A 17832-nucleotide genomic window follows, 5' to 3' on the forward strand; every position below is an offset into this window, starting at 1 on the left:
TAAGTCAGGATTTCAAAGCTGCAAATAAGGTTTTGTGAATAGTATCCAAAGAAGGAAGTTAATTTTTAGGAAAAATCCAGACTGCGTGGAAAAACATAAAGCAACAAGCTCCTGCTGTTTAGCAGAAGGGGAGCACTTTTAAATGCCATATACTATACCTTGCTATGTAAGTCATGAGAGACTGCTTTTCTCATGTTGTTATCTCTGTATATTTGGCTAGAAGAAACAAGAACAAATAAGAGAATGTAGACTTTCCACGTGACAGGATTTGCGAGGAAGGGAAACTTTGGCTTCTATCTACCCCTGCAATATGCTCAACACTTTGTGACTGTAGCATGCCAAATGAACTAAGCTAATGTTGCTGACAATGAACTACAAACCAAATGCTTACTATGTTTTGGATGTGAGCATACAACACAGAGCTTTCAACACTGTTTTGAAAAGGGACATGAGGAAGCAATAGTTTTTATAGTTCAGTTTTAATGGTTTAGAGGCACTGAGAATGGCTGCCAGTCTGGGCAAACTGATGATCCTTAGAAAATTCAGACAGGTACAGAAAAAAAATATTCAAATCCTGATGCTGCTGGTGCAGTGATGTTGCTTTTTTTTTGTTGTTGCTTTGTTCATGCCATCATCAAACAAACAAAAAAAGAAAAGAAAAAAAAATCTAAGTATTTGGAACCCACCCGGATTTGAAGAGGTGACTGGTGTACTGTTCCTTGCAACAGCCAACAACAGCAGCAGCAAGTTTCTGTTGCTGAACAGGAAAACCTCTTCTTCCTTACACTGTTGCATTTATATTAAACAGTAGATTCCATGTCTTGTGAGGGTTCAAAGCACGTGAAGTCTCTGTCCTGCAAATACCACACTGATGTGTTTTGGTCATATATAAAACAATTTTTTTTTTTTCAGTTTTGCTTATCTATATGTTGAAGGGCTTTGTTTCTCACGCCTGTACTTGACTCGGAGGTCTAGATTTATCAAGTGTCTTTCTCCTCTCCTGCTTAAAGTTTCAAGTGGTCCATGTAAACAAAACAGAGCTGAAAAGTCTCTCTTCCTCTTCTTAGAGCTGATTTTATCGATAAGCAGGATTTCCTGAAAGTGTGGTGTTTGCTAAATGTAAAACAGGCAGAGGATGAGCTTCTGTGTTAAAAACCCAGTTGTCTAACGGGAGAAGGTCGTCATTGGAGAAAAGCAGATACAAATACCTAGATATCAATACAGAGAAGAAAAATGGTGGGTATTAAAGCTTAGCAACAGATAGCAACATAGCAGCTGCATGCCCCACCAGTCAGCCTCTAAAGCTATAAAAAAGTTATTTGCTTTCAATCTTTTTATAGCATCCACACAACTTTTGCCATTACGATGATCTGAAGAGTTATTTTTATCAACTCAAGCCCTGAGATGAAAAGTTGTTACAAAGACAGCATTTTAACTTTTCCAAGTAACTTCCATTTTTCAAGACTCCTTTCAAAGACTTACTATATATTACAAACATCAAGACACCAAGCATGAGGATTTGGGAGGAAGGGCAGTAGAAAAGTAGGCAAAAAAAGTGTTCGTAATGGAATAAACCCCCTTGGAAATGACTATTCTGTTCAAACCAAATCAAAGATTTAGAGAAAGTGCAAGAGATGCCAATAAGCCATGCCAGATGTCTTATTTGTCATCACCATGCTGGAAGCTGGTTCAGCTTCTGGGTGGGAGGAAATGGGCCAATATATTGTGCAGAGAGGATTCATAAATGTATATTATAAAGCAATGCAGAGAAAATTAAGCATGTAATAATGTTAAAGTTTCTGGACAGATGTGGAAAAAGACTATTTCTTGGTTCTTTTTTCTTAATACATACTTTTGAGTGTGTGTGGGGATATTAGTGGTAGGGATATTGTCAAGGCTTCCAAACTCAAATGCTAAAATTCAAAAGTATTTTCCTTGTTCCAGAAAACCTGACTGTGCATGTGCAAGCTTAACATCACAGATGTACAGGACCTCTCAGCTCTTGCTTCAGCCTGATTTCCTGGTATCCAGAAAATGACAGGTCTTGTAGCATGGAACAAGGAAGGGCGTCACTCCTGTTAGTGGGTTCTGTCACATCCAGCATGTGCATCCACATTGTTCTGTCTTCACTCTGCTGAGGCTGCTCTTACTTCACTTTCTGAATCAGATGCTGGCAATTTCCACTGTCTATACTCATGTGTCACTGCTTGAGCTATAGCACATCCAGTTACTGAGCGACACAACAGTGTATTTTGAGATCTACTTGTGATTATTTAAGATCTAAACAGAATTCTAGTGATACAGAACATCAGTTCTGTCACCGCAGAAGTCCCTTAGGAGCAGATTTCATTTTCTAATTTGGCTTCTTATAGGCAGATGGATCACATAGGCAGATGGACCACTTCCTGGGGGAGTACTGTGCCTCTGACTGGACCTGTTTGAAACTTCTGCTTCTTCCTTTCAGAGTATAGCTTTTAGGCTCCAGAAAATGAACTCAAAAGAGTGACTGAAATAAACTTAATAAAGATGTCAGAGTACGTATCAGTGGCTGATTTTCTTTTTACAATGATAATACAGGGAAACAAAATATTGTGACAATTTAGAGAAGTCTGGTAAGGAGTCAGCTGAAGGACAGAATGGACAAATCTTTCCCTTTCGTGTGATGAACCTGGGAGTCCTTTCTCACCAGTGAAACCTGTTGTGGTGCCTGAAGTAGGCAACAGTGCTGCCACTGTCAGGACCTGTTTTCTCACCTATGTATTTTGAGCTCCTAATACCCCAAATCAATCTTGAGAGACACAAGTTGCAGCTAAAACCTGCTAAATACTGTAAAGTCTGAAAAAAAAAAAAAAGAGGAAAAAAACCCTGTTTTATTCTGCAAAAGCTGCACACCCTGCTAGATTGGCAAATGATTACAACTGTTTCTTCTTTAAATCACTGGGTTGTAATGATAGAAAGGACACCTTAATGAGTCTTCACAACTGACAGGTTTGTACAACTACATATGTATCATCCCTTCCAACACATGTTGGCAGAAAGTGGCACAGATATATAACCAGAGACAACAACAACTAATAGCAGATCTGGCCTCATTCAAAGGCCAAAAGTGTCTTCTGGTTAATTCCATGAAATTAACAAACAAAAATATTCTGCAAAATGTTATACAGGAGGAAAAAAGGGGTAAGGAATATAGCAAACTCACACCCTTTTCTCCCGAAGGTAGACAATTCACAAGGTTTCAGTGAGGTAACCTACACAGGAACCTTGGTAGATTCCAATGCCAGAACTGAATTACCAAATTCACTGATGTGACTGTCAAGAAACTGTCACAAGTTTGGAGATATTGCTTTATAGGCAAAACTCCAGCATGATCACAGCTGCATGACAAAAGAGTGCTCTTGATAGCTGGTCACATCATTGATGGAAGAGATGAGTAGTCATGATAAACTTCCTGTTTTAAAAACTGATCTCTTAATGTCTCCATGACATATTCTTATCTTTCTTATCTTTACACATTTTTCTTATTGTATTATATTTTCTTACTGTCTCTGTAACTTAAAGATTATAGCATATTCTAGTACTGAATAGATTTTTTTTTTTTTAAATTATGAATCAAAAAGAAGCTTTGAACTATACGTTGAACCCAATATGCAACAGAGTACGTTAACCTCTGTGCAATAGACTACAGGTGTCCTGCAGACTCAACTTGATTGAAGAATATTTAAAAGATTCTAAAATATGAAGTACATGAAAGATTATAAAATATGCCTGGTATTCTTGCTTACAACAAAAAGCATTCTAGAAAAATATGCTATAGGAGAAATACAGAAAAATAATCCAAGGGCATGGAGGAAATCTTTTTCCCCATTTATTCCCTTGCAGTGACACACACAGGAAAAACAGGTTCTACAGTAACAGAGTATGTCAAGTCAGTGTATCTAAAAATGTCTTTTGCAAATGGAATCTCTTAAAAGGGAGATATCTGTCCTCTATTGTGATGCCAGAAATCACACTGAAGTCTTAAAAATGAAAGCTCCCTCAGCATAAGCTTCTTGCATGGGAAATTCTACCTGTATTTTCTGCTGGGAAAATAGGCTGGCCTTGGACCTAAAGCTGGGAATAAAAGAATGCCCAAACTGCCCTGACAAGACAACAGATTATTTAAGTCAACATGTTCTTCTGGAATTTAGATACTGCCTTTTACAGGCAGAAGAGTGAAGACAGCTTACTTCAAAGTTTCAGCAAGGAAAAAGCTCTGCTGTACATCATCATATGTAGGAGATGAGGAATAGACATCCTTGACACCAGAAAAGCCACCACTGACTCGGCAATACTTGTCGATGGCCTGCAAAAAAAATTAAAGAAAATAAAATCAATTGTATAACAAAATGTGAACACACTGAAATATAAGACTTGATCAAAAAAATAGGCAGGACTTTTCCAAGCTGCATAATTCTGTCACAAATCTTATGTCAGAGGATATCGTAGATGTTAAAAGTTTATGACAGATGGAAAAAAAATGACTGGACACATGGACACGTACAAAAATACAAAAATACAGAAGACACCACATTTGGCAAAACACTAGAAGCTAAAATGGTATCTGGGGAAGAATATGTTCTTTCCTAGGTATTCACTGTTGGCTGATATTAGTGGGAAGACATGGCCTCAGTACACTTTTGCTGACTTTTTTTAGACTGAGCTGCTATGTCTGGTCATAGGTAACACTACGTAGAACATTTGTCTCTCAACCAAGGTAGTATGTGGTCTGGGGAGCGTAGGGAGATAAAAAACATCCTGGATTATGCAGCTGGAAGAATCTGAAAAGTTATAGGAACTCTGTAACTAGTAATTTGTTTTTATGACTTATTGAAAATAGGAATTGAATATTGTTCATGTTTAGGGACTTTTCATTTCATCTTGTAAACTCTTCCAGCTGCTGCTTTCTTCCCACATTTCCATCTCCTATATATGCTTTTCTCTGTTTCCCCTTTATACAGCTGAAACTCAGGTCAATTTGTGTGCTGGCCTGCAGAAGAGCATTTTATCTTTAAAGCATAAAGTTTAAATCCATAAACCTTCCATGAGGAAACGGGCCAATGGATCCTTGGTTCACAAACCACCTAGCTAATCAGTTCCAACACAGTACTGCAAAAAGCCTATTCAAAGAGGAGGAGACTGGGAAGAAACTATCAGTAGTGCAGAGCACCTCTTGCCTATGCTTTCAATCATTTGCCTCATACTCAGGACTTACAGCATGCAAGGATATCAGCCATTAAAACCAGCCCCAAATAAATGACTCTGAAATGATTCACAGATAATCTGTGCTTCCCCACTATTTTGGTGATGCTTCCTCAGCAGACATGAACTCTTTTAATAGATTTATGCAGGGTCAGAAAAGGCACAGTGATGAAGGAAACTGTTTGGCTCAGGATGTCTGTCATTAACAACTACTGAACACAGCTACCCGTAGTTTAGTAATCTACATGTATAATTTGGTCCATTAGTTTGCATGAAGTTTCTTTCTGCATGACACCAAATTTCTTGTCTTTCTTGGCAAAGTCTAATTCTTTCTGTATTTCCTCATCTCAAGTGGAGCTGTCTCCAATTTTGGTTGGAAAAACTCCTTTTTTTTTTGCTGGGACTTGAGCCTTCACACAAGAAGAAAGTGTATGGATGAATTCTTTTCAGATCGGGTTACTGCTGCAGTATAGGGTGACACTGAGACTATTCACATGTGGGACATAGGTTGACCCAAGTTCTCTCTACAGTCTGGATAAGAAGGTGTATGTGTAACTAAAGAGCACCCACACCCATGACAATCTCTTCAAGTACTCTTGCACATCACAAGTCATGCTGGCTATTGCATGGCAGCTAAAGGCACGTGGGAAGGGGGGGGAGACAAAAAAAAAAGGAAAGGAAAAAAATAATTGTGTGTTATACTTCTGAAGAAGTAATGCACATGCTGTTTATGGAACCACTTGTCCATTCCTCCTTACAAATTCAGTGAGCTGCTAGGCAGGTGTGATATGTATGAATAAAGGTCAAAACGCTCGTAGAAGGTCTCATGCTTGTAGTAGTAAAGAACTGTAAAGGAAAAAATTCACCAGAAGACTATTAAATATCTATTCAACCAAGTAAGGGTGAATGAACTGGCCTTGATTCAGAGGCATACAGTACTTCAGGACACTGAAGAGTTTGGTGCTGAAGACAAGCTGCTTAAAAGCCACTTGAAATTTGCAGTGTTTTATCTTTACACAGGTCTCAAAGTACTTGGCGCACAGGCATCTGGTTTGCTACCTAGATACTCTTTCACTCAAGATAAATTTCCTTGACAAAATGATTCTAATTTTTGTTGCACCCTGGAATTCAGGGAAGTCCTAGAGGACTGGAAGAGTATCAAGGGAATGCTACTATTACAAAGCTCTGGCAGGCTGACTGGATAATTTTAGGATGACATACCTAAATCCCAAGCAGTTGTGGAAACCCAAGTAAAAAAAAATAAAAAATAAAAAAATAAATAAATAAAGAACAAGAGGGCAATTGACACCAATCAGCATGGTTTAACAGAAAACAATTTTCTCTGCAAGCTTGATTTCATTCTTTAAGGTCTACAAAGTGGCAGATAAAGGAAACTGCAAAAGTGTAATAAAACAAACATTTCTAAAGCAATTGACATGGTACCAGAACACATAATGATAAGAAGAAAACAGCACTATACTATATCAATATAATTATCTTAATTAAAAAATGGCCAACAGTGCTCTAAGAATGATCTGGCAATGTAAACTCGTTACCAAATTGGGCTGCTTTTCAAAGATTCACAAGGAATGGTCTTAAATTTTATCAATCACTGCAACACTGCTGCTAGCAAAAATGACATAGGGGAGTAACAGCAGTCAGTGTAATCTGGCAGTAACTGGAACCCACACAAAACAAGTTTCATATGGCCAGGTACAAAATCCTATATATAGAAATAAAGGCTGTGTAATTGCAGACTAGTCTGGAAAGTAGATACTTACAAGAATTCAGTGGCCAAAAGAGATAACTGAGTATGAATTCCTACTAGGATGTTGTAGCAGGCATACACACAGAGACAGCAAACAGTAGCAAGCATATAGTTTTAATTTTGCACAGGGCTGTGGGTGAAGACAAAAACTGAAATATGCAGTTTCAGAATTAATTTCTAAAAAAGGATGATTAACAACTGAGGTGGGTGCAGGTGCTTGGAGAAAGTGTAAACAGCAGTAAACAGCAGGAGACAGTACAATTTGTTTAGCCTTTTAAAACAACCCTGTAGTAGGTTTGTTACAATCTGTGAAAAGTCTGGAAAGAAAACATGGGGTAATAAAACACATTTTAATATGGTAGAGGAAGTCATAGGAAAATCCAATGGTTGACAACTGGAACTATATAAATTCAAATGGGAAATAAAACAGATATTTTTAATATTACAACTAATTAAATAATGGAACAAACTACCAAAGGAAGTGGATTTTCCACTTCCCCTTATTCAAATCAAGAATAGAAAAGAAAAATATGTAATATTGTACTCTTGCTAAATACTTAACTCTGGGCTCAAAAATGATTCAAAATGAAATCTTGGGGCCTGTGACATACAAGGAGGTCAGAGTGGATCTAGGTTCTTTTGAAGTAAAATTGTAGTTGCCTCTAGATCAGATCCTAATTCCCTCAGAGGAACTGTGGTTGCACGTGTGACTCTTCTTGACTGTGCTAACATGTTCCCAGATCTCTGCCAGGTTTTTAATCAGCTTACCTCCCAAAACACTCCTGTGGTACTCACAGCTTCCAAACCCTGAATTGCGAATCCATGTTTCATTCTCTAGCACCTCCAGCCTTTCCACTACCAGCAGCACCTTCGCCTATTGTCTTATGCCTGGCTGTTTTCTGTCTACTTCGCTTCACTAAGTAGAGACCTATAGATCTTCCATCCCAACTTACTGTTCATCCTCAGTCTGCCTTTTAAGTTAGCCCAAACATGAGATCTTGTATATTTCTTTCACTGTAAGTAAGAACTGCAAATGAACTCCACTACCTCCCTGGTACAACCCTGCTGAGACACACATGCAAGTCCTCAGCAAAGACATTTACTCATACAGCTTAGATTACTAATTGGCTTTACATGTCTATTGTGAGGCTGTGGCTCTTACTGGTTTCAAGTTACTAGCCTAAAAAGGATTTTAGTCATCTTCTGTATTTACTCCGGATATCTTGCACACATATTTCAGTAAAAGTTCATGCAAATACCCAGCATACCATCATCCACTTTGGCTGGCCCAGTACAATTGGGATCAATTTTGCCTATAGTGCTAGTATTAGGGAGAATTAGCCTTTTTATTAGTGAAGAGATAGAGACACAGTTCCAGTGATTCCAGATTGCTGTTAGAATCTAGATCCAGCTTCCACTGGATGAAAAGATGACAAAGCACGCCTTGGCAAAACCACATTAGTACTAAAATGCCCAAATTCAGTCCAAATACATAGATAATAAAAACCAATAAGAAGCTGTCATTAGTGAAATAAAAAGCCAATAAGAAGCTGTCAGGGAAATAGATAATGAAAAGACAGTTTGAAAATATGTAAACACACAAAATCCAGTCTTTTGTGCAATTCTCACTGATAAAAAGCAGGGAGAGATCTGGGCTGAGAGTACTAATAAACCTGAGTAATGGGGTATACCTAAAAAAGCCAGGCAGTTCTAAAGTGTACTCTGGACCAACTCTGAAGAGTTTTTACAATGAGAGAAACAGGTTTCTAACATATTGGTGAACTAACTCAAATCCATTTGGGTAGGGATTTTTTCATCCGTTCAAAGAAGCAGACAAGGGAGACCAGCAAGAAATCAGTCACCAAACATTAGGTTCAATGCTAAAAAAAAAAAAAAGACCATTTCAAATTCTGAAACAAAATTAATTTTCCCCTGAAGTGTCAAGGATCTATTAGAATTCAGAGCAAGAAAATACCATTCATCATAAGAAGTCTGTACTACAGATTTCATAGTATGTTTCTGTGCTCAAAAAGCATCAGGAAAGTGAATACAGTCTGTTACAAAAGAGCACATCCTACGTGTTATATGAGGTAATTCTTTATTTATAAATGGAGGAATAAGCACAGCCGGAAATGCATGTGTCAGAGAAGAAGGGAAAGTAGTGAGTAGGTGTGAGGACTAAACATAAGAACTTACTATCTATATGTAGGAAATAAAAAATTCTGGGGAGCAAAAAGCTTCCCAGACTCCTGTGTTAGTATGACAGTGGGGGAAAGAAAAACTAATTGTGGGATGGAGGGGCATGCAAAACCACTTATGAAGAGTTCAAAAATACTCTATGAGTATGTTGGATTAAGAAACTCTTTGTTGAATAAGTAAGCAGAAAAAGATACTCTGTAAGGACAGATGCAGTTAAGCACATGGGGTGCTTAATTTACACAACTTCAATGCAGGTGATGTGGGATAAAATAAAATCCTAGCCCTGTACAAATAGAAAACTGAGGACAGGGGAGGAGGGAGGAAGGGTTTGGTTTGAAAACACCAGGGGGAGCCAAGATATGAAGGCAGATGGAGAAAACTGAATGAATGCAATCCAAAAACATGCTTTGCATTGTGATTGACATAAAGGGTTTGGCCTGAAAAATTTGCATTTGCATTCTTTAACCTAATATAAATGCTTTAATCCCATCTTGGATCACCCAGCCAGAGCTTCTGACAGAAGCTGGTGTTAGATCAGCAGGCATTTGTTGCACACACACTGGCAAGGAGTAGGTTACTAAATCCATTTCTTTGTCATATTAGAAACGTTTTTAGTTCAAGCAGAAGGGAAGATATGACTCAATGTTTGATGTTTTACAGATAGCGGCAATGGATTCTGGAATACAAATCTGACAAATGTGGAACCTCTCTGCAGAACAACATGATGTTGGTTTTAACAAAACAGTCTACAAAGCAAAACCTAACCAAAACTAAGAGAGAATCTTAAAATATTAGGATTCTTCTACATTATTGTAACTGCACTGAGGAAGGACAGGGATGAGCTGAGTTAAAATATCCTGAACCTTCCTTAACTGTCTTTGACCTTGTGAATACAGACTTCCCAACAGATCTCCTCTTGCTCCAAGTACTTTTTCTGGGTTTCTTGCCCCTTGAGCTAAACTGGTTTTGACCTGCAGAAAAATGTTTCTCCGGGCTCTTGATTCTTCTCTTCCTTGGTTCTTCCCTCATCTCATCTGCCTGGCTGTAGTCAAAATACTTTATTAGTTTCTTGTTATCTTTAATGTTTATTCTGATCTCTGAAACTGGATTTGAGCTGTTTCCAAAGACTGGTGGAGCTACAGTAGGAAAGCAGAGGAGCTGCAGTAGTCCACTGTCCACTCAGATCTTGAAGAGGACCAGAAAACTGCTTGAACAGTGAATTAGCTTTGCATGACCCTGGTAGAGACCAGCAGGTGAAACCAGTGAGAAACAAGAGACCAGAAAAGGCTCACAGTTCAGTTCTGAGAAGCATTCAAAATGAGAAACCTTTGGAGATTACAAATAATTTTTATGATTAGAATATTACATTTTAATTTGAAAATGAAGCCCAGTTATTCATATAGCTAGCCTACAGGCTATAACTATCAGATATCTATGTGCAAAGGATGAATGAGGGAAGGCTACACGCACAGAGATTAGGATTTTTAGTGAATCTCTGTTTGTGTAGAACAGTGTAAGCATTTCCAATAAGAGAGACTCAAGAGCATTTTCAAGCTCAGGCATTTGTTTAAGATATACAATGACCAGATTTAAACTCAGTGAAGCAGGCATATAAGGGAGCAACAATTTCTGAATTACCTTAGCAACCGTTTTTAAATTCTGCCTTATGTGCCATTGCTTATTCACTTTATGGTCTACTTCCTGTGATGCTGTATTTTTTCATTATAATTGAGTAAATTTAAATTGACTGGCAATTTTATTTCCTTCCATTCAGACAACTATGATAAGAAAAAGCCATGATATCAACCCACATGTATATGCTATTTGGTCTACAAACCGTCTGAGAACAGCTGTGCTACCACTTGAGTTTTAATAACAGACCAAGAAGAAATCTTAAGGACAGCAGTGTCTTTTAATCTAAACAAAGTGCTAACATGTATTTAGTAAAGTTATATATAATATGCTTTCATTTCCCAGGATAAATTACCTCTCCTGGGGGCTGTGGACCACTGTTCATAGTAGGAGTCATGACCAATGGATTCTAATTTCAGACCTAAAACTCATCAGATATATAATGCTGAACATGTCTCATCTGTGAAGCTCTTTTGGCATTTGCAAAACAGGGACAAACCATGCACCTCCATATATACCCTGATTTACTGGAACCCGTAAAAATCAATTACCCCTTGAAGTGTTTCTGGATATCAGTACCACTGGATGAAAGTGGCTACAAAAGGAAAATAGGTTGAATTAATTTAGTGACAGATAATTAATACAGTTACCTGTGTTGCCTCCCAGCCCCACTGCCTGTACTTGGGATCGTGGGTGAATCTCCACATATACCAGTAGGTCTCAATCACCTCTGGTCTTAGGATGTAGTACTTCTCGTTCTGCCGCACTGCCACCGCCTCTACACCACCGTCAAATTTGAATGCTTCTGGACCCAGCTTTAAGGCTGCAGAGAAAGGGAAAAAAAAAAAAAAAAAAAAAAAAAGAGAAAGAAATGTATTCCTTATAAATCTTTACAGGAAGGGTGGATATGAGTCTGCTACATCCAAAGCATGTGAGAGAAGCAGAAACGAGCTTGTCTTTAAGCAGGCTCATAAATATTTCCTATTGTTGAGGCCTTTAATTTTTCTTATGAATAATTTATCCAATTCCTGTGAGAAAAATACCTATCTTGACAAGAGTAGAGTAATCCTCCTGAAAACTAATGAATCACTGAGAATATAAACACACTAATACATTCAATTATAGGATAAAATTAAAGTGGCTGACATTAGTTCTTCATAAGCAAAAGAAACAAAAAGGGTCACCAGAGGTTTTAATGTCCTTTGATCCCACCCAGCACAGCTGGAAAAGATCTTAGAACAAAAACAGGTGTCACCATCACATATAACTGGCATCTTATTCAAACTCTCTTGGTCTAGGGAAGTGCTGTCACACCACCATAACTGATGTGCTTCAAAATGCGATCCTCAAGTAAAGGGTTTCAAATAAGTCAATGCAAACTTAGTCACACCTGAAAATGAATCTCTGAACTAAGAGATTTGCCATTTCTGTCCTTAAAGGAAGATGTAATAGTACTGTGCCAGCATCTGTAGGACTACTTGTTTAAAAAGGATGTACCTTTAGAAATACTTCCCATGCTATGAAGTTGCAGCTCCACACATTTTTAATTACACAGCTACAACCTGGACTGTCACAAGTCCATGGAGCCAGATGGGATCCACCCAAGAGTGCTGAGGGAAGGGAGGTGGCAGACGCGATTGCTGAGCCGCTTTCTATCATCTATCAGCAGTCGTGGTCAGAGAGGTCCCAGATGAGTAGAGACTTGCTAATGTGATGCCCATCTATAAGAAGACTCATAAGGAGAATCTGGGGAACTACAGGCCTGTCAGCCTGACCTCAGTGCCAGGGAAAATTATGGAACAGATCATCCTGAGTGCAATCACGCAACATGTGCAAGACAACCATGGGATCAGGCCCAGTGAGTGTGGGTTCATGAAAGGCAAGTCCTGCCCAACCAACCTAATCTCCTTCTATGACTGGGTGACCCGCCTGGTGGATGAGGGGAAGGCGTTTGATGTAGTCTACCTAGACTTCAGCAAAGCCTTTGACACAGTCTTCTCCTGGAGAAGCTGGCAGCCCAGGGCTTGGACTGGCACACTCTTTGCTGGGTTGAAACTGGATGGCTGGGCCCAGAGATGGGAGCTACAGTCCCAGTTTTGGGACTACATAAGTTCTTCAAGATACTTTTGTTTGAGACTTTCTGAACAATTCCATCAAGGTACATTGTTATTTTACACTTATAAAAACAAGTAATCATTATTCCACGTTTAGCTGCCTTCTGTGAGTCTTGGGACAGAGACAGCATCTGGTCATATCTTAACAATGTCTCAGCTGAAATCTTATTCATTGGATTTATTCTGCATTGGTGCTGTCACACTTAAAAGAACACCTACTGCTATACCCAGAGTCTGAGAGGAGGTCTTGTCAGAAACTTTAAATATGTGCAAGAAGCTTCATCATAAAATAACCTCTCTGTAATCAATACTTTATGAACTATTAGCTAATGGGTGAGAAAATTCTTATATATAAGTGATGGTATATTTTTCTAACATACTGTGTGCTGTAAATCATCACTTTCTGCCACCTATACAAGTTATTATTAATTTAATCTCTACGATACCTAGGAAAGTAAATTATTCAGTTCGATTTCGTAGTGGTATTTCTGTTCCTTTTGTTTCGTTGGACATCTTTTTTTCACTACCATTTATGGCTTCCATGTTACTAGTTATTCTATGCCTTTGCCATGTCTCTCAATGGTACAAGCATGTAAAACAGAACTAATCCCCCGTAACCAGAATACTTCAAGGTGTGCAGTCCACACACAAGCTTAAACTTTGACAAACCTAGCAGCATGAATAAATGAAAATTTTAGCCTTACCAAAGCCCACTGACAGCATTATGACCCCTTGTGTTGTGCCAGTACATGCCCATACGGATCAAAGCATGTCTTGCATCTTTAATTTTCTCTATCTTCTCTTCAAACTGCATACCTCACTGCAGAAAAATCTCAAAATCTCTTGTCAAAGGATGGGAGATACAGGATGACTGCAGCAATAATCTATCAATAGGTTATACTACAGAACAAAAGCATAGTAGTTATGAAACAGAGGCATGTGCGGATTACACATCACAAGAGTATGTGGGACTCAGGAAGTATTACTGACTCAGAGGCAGATCAGAATCATGGCTGTATCTTCCAAAGACCATCAGCTTCCTCCAGCTGGTGAATTAGAAAGGCATCCCACAAGGACTGCTAGACCGATCCTCAGCTTGAACAGAATCTACAGGGATTTTCCTAGAGCCATAGCAAGAGCCTGAGCTTCTCAGGGTATTCCCAGTCAATTTTACAGGCTACAACTCAGGAGTCTTAAGTCTTCCCCCAGATATTCCTGCAGAACCTTGACAGGTGAATCAGATTTTTGGAGTGACCAAGCCCCTGCATAAGCCCATCACTGATTACATGAGATCCTAATTGTCATTGGGAAATGATGTCCACAGAAGTACAACAGGAAAAGCTGCACAGACTTTCCAACTCCTCTGTCCTAATCAGCACTGTGGAGCAGACAGCATCGTGAGAGATGAAAAGGGTAACTTAAGTGCTAAGAGAATGCAATCTGGTGGGAAAGACAGTACAAAGGTTGTAGTAACATCTAGAAGGATTAAGCCATGTAGGAGAAGGCTGTCATGTAGACAGACCACCTTGTATTTGGACAAAGAGACCTGCACTCAACTTGAGAATGCAACATGCATAGGACAGCAAATTTTTCTCTAGGGGTAGGTCTGCAAGGGACTTCAGATTTGGTCCCAAAAAATAGCAGGGTCTCAACATAGTTTAACTGCCCAAAGCTAACTTGAATGAAATGATTAACCAGTTTTTTAATAATCAGTCCCCTAGGGTAATAAAAGAAAACACTTTTACTGGAGTTGGGTTACTATGACGGCCAGGTTCCATGTGAAAAAACTCAGATCTGTACAAAGGTCAACAAACTGGCTTTTGAGCTGGAATTGGTCTACGTCTACCACAAAATATAACTATCTCCTGTTATATGTTTTGACTGAGAAGTGGAATAAGGCATCCCTGAAATCAAGAGACAGAAGTCCTCTTCTCTGTGCAGATGGAATGTTCTCCTCTATCACCAACCAGAACTGAGTATACGTATGAGTGTAAATAATCTTTTAACTCCAAAATGGGGTCTCATCCTTCCTCCACATCTGCTCCTATGAAAAAAATGCATCTTCACATTGATTAATCCTGACTAAAATAGCAGCAATTGCCAACTAACAGTGTTATGTAATAAGGCAGAGACAGAACCCTGTGGGCTGAGACTGAAACTTTGTTTGACCCAGCAAGACAGGTAGGTGCAATAGGCTGTAGGCTTAAGCCTACTCATATATTTTTTTTCTTTTTCTTTTTCTTTATGCTATTACTACACCGATGAAAGTATCTCTCCTAACTATCAAATTGCATTTGTTAAAATTACAAGTGATGATACAATGACACTATGTAATCCTTGTGAATAGATACACGAATTCACATCTTAAAACTCCTTGGAGTTTTAGTTCCCATTACTTCTTCTAGCAAGATATTTCAGAAGCTTCTGTGATGGACCCACAAGGCCATTTAAAATTTCTAGCCGACATTCATTCATGGTGAGCATACAATTCTTGTTCTTGGTATAACTGTGTTGCTTGTGTCTTAAAATAGCTCTATTTATTTTCAGTGTTTATCCCTTGATATGACAACAAATGTATTCCCTTCTTCGTCATTATTTTTCTCATATGAGCAGGCCAACGTCTCTTATTTTCCTACTGTAAAATAAAAGCTCTGTCACTCTCATCATTCTGTTGGTCATTCTCTGCATTCTTTCTGCTTCAAAATTCAGATTTGTACAGAGTATTCTGGATGACAAATTATACATGTCTTCTAACACAGTGTTAATGTTCACTTATCTCTTTAGAAAATTCTTTACCTTATACAGACTAGGGCTGCACTGGCATTTTTCAACTTCCCGTTTACAGAACAGGCCCCCGCCTTTTTGTAGTAACTTTTTCTTTCTGACAGTCAGTCCTCAAGGTCTTCCTGTTCCTTATTCTGAGACTCTTCTGTTTTAACCGTTTCTTTTGATTTTTTGGCCACAGTAAGAACAATCAGCACTATCCAACTTTATGCCTCAAGGCCACTATTTAAGACAAAAGAAAATCTGGTCCAAAAGACTTAATGGAGAAATATCCAGCCCAATGGTGACACTGCCTCCTCCTTAGTCAGGTCTTTGGCCATCTCACAATTTAGTAATCTCCATCCTCTCACGTTTAATTGTACTTACCCATAATGTACTACTACTAAAACAAACAAACAAAAAAAAGGCATTTACAAATTTCTCATCCTACGTAACTGTAAAAATGGTATGTATGAAATGAGAAACTGCCCTACATATCTGGGAGGACAAGAGTTCACACATACTCCTTCCTCCCTGCACCCACATAGCATATCCTTGCCAACTGATGCAAAGATAGGGATAAACATACAGGAGAGAACTATAAAAAGTCTGGTTTTTGCATTTACTTACCATGGTGGAGATCAGAGTAAACACATGGATGTTAAGAAAATTACATTGGTATTAAAAACAATATTAGACAAGGAACAGGTCCATAACAACTCTTAAAAAAAACTTCAATGTTTTCTGCATTTCAACTACTGAAATAACTAGATTAGCAATGCATCTTACTTGTTCTGTCATATGATTCATGACAAGTATGTGCAATTTCAGCTCCAAGCTGCAAGTAATGTCCAGCTTTGTCATCTCGGGAACCATCTGCTCCAAGGGCAAACATTCCCCCTGCAAAACAGGTCAAATGGCCCATCTTTCTTTCAAGGTGCCCATTCTTCCACTCCCCAATGAAGGTCAGTCCTCCATTGGACTTTCTGATGAGATGTTTTTCTATGGCCTACAAGAAGATTGAGAAAACTTTCAAAAACTGTTTTAAATGCAAGTTTTACATCCTAACGCTACTTTAAAGAATAAAATACTGTCTTCAAAAAGTAAATATCTTTTTCTTTTGCCAAACTCACTTCTGAGCACTACAGGAACAAACAGCTGTAAGAATACAATTTCAATGAACATTAAAAAATACCCTACTTGCTAAACAATGCTACTGAGACCAGTCACAGGAAAGTCAAAACACAGATGACACTGCAATTTTATCTGACAATTCATCACGTTTTATGGCTCACATGGCTGTTTGTCTACCTGTTAGCTCTGAGAAGTAAATAAATGTTCTACTGTGAAATCTGTGTGTACTCAGAAAACACATCCAAATTGGATGCTTTTGGTCAGCAATATACGTAAATGAACCACTTGTACTCTCAGTCAGCCTTTAACAGAAAGTAACAGGAATCCTCCAGCCACCTTTTAGCTTCTCCACAGCAGCCTTCTGATTGCAAACAAGTAAAGAATGGGTGAGGGTTAGAATTGGTGTTCACAAAAAGCACTATTATTAACAGATGAAGTTACAGCTGTTTTTTCTTTGCACATTTGTATCAATATACATTGTTTATTGTGACTTATAAAACGGTACTCTTTTGGTACTTTTTGGAGAACAGTAGCTTTCCAAAGTTTGCAAAATACATGGAAAAACACATTTACTTAAGCCTCTTTCAAAGAGGGTGATAATCTCTATCATCTACTGCAGTACTTATTCTCTTTAACATTATACCTTTTTTCTTGTAACAACTTTCTAGTTACATGACAGTTTGAGTCCATTGTAATTATCTTTTTTACCATGGAGACATTTTTCCTACCTTCTTTCCAGAAATTTCTTTTGTACTTCCACATATAACCATCTGCTGGGTTCACAACTTCCTTTAAAGTGCATGAAAGTACTGGTCAGAGTACTCCAAGGCTGATTAGAGTTGAAGGATTAAAGTGCCATTAAAAAGGCATTTACTACTCTCCCTCCCATCCCCAAGATCTACTACAGAAGTGAACATTTACTCCTTTCCACTACTTTTCTGATGCCTACAATAAATTACACCCTAAAGGTGCACAACTGTA

The 17832-nt window shown here is 38.4% G+C and overlaps 1 protein-coding gene across 1 annotated transcript in view; it reads right to left on the reverse strand.

The window, feature by feature from the left end:
- Positions 1-460: 460 nt before the first annotated feature.
- The window catches only part of MAN1A2 (mannosidase alpha class 1A member 2), a 135221-nt gene continuing 117849 nt past the window's right edge, over positions 461-17832 (reverse strand). The window contains exons 10-13 of the mRNA XM_082783363.1: positions 16507-16726; positions 11491-11663; positions 4230-4345; positions 461-1208 (exon numbers count right to left, since the gene is read on the reverse strand). Of these exons, the coding sequence (XP_082639489.1) occupies positions 1076-1208; positions 4230-4345; positions 11491-11663; positions 16507-16726 (642 nt within the window). The 3' untranslated portion in view covers positions 461-1075. The remainder of the gene's footprint in view (positions 1209-4229; positions 4346-11490; positions 11664-16506; positions 16727-17832) is intronic.

The sequence above is a fragment of the Aythya marila genome (assembly GCF_965140915.1).
Source record: "Aythya marila genome assembly, chromosome: 1".
NCBI lineage: Eukaryota > Metazoa > Chordata > Aves > Anseriformes > Anatidae > Aythya > Aythya marila.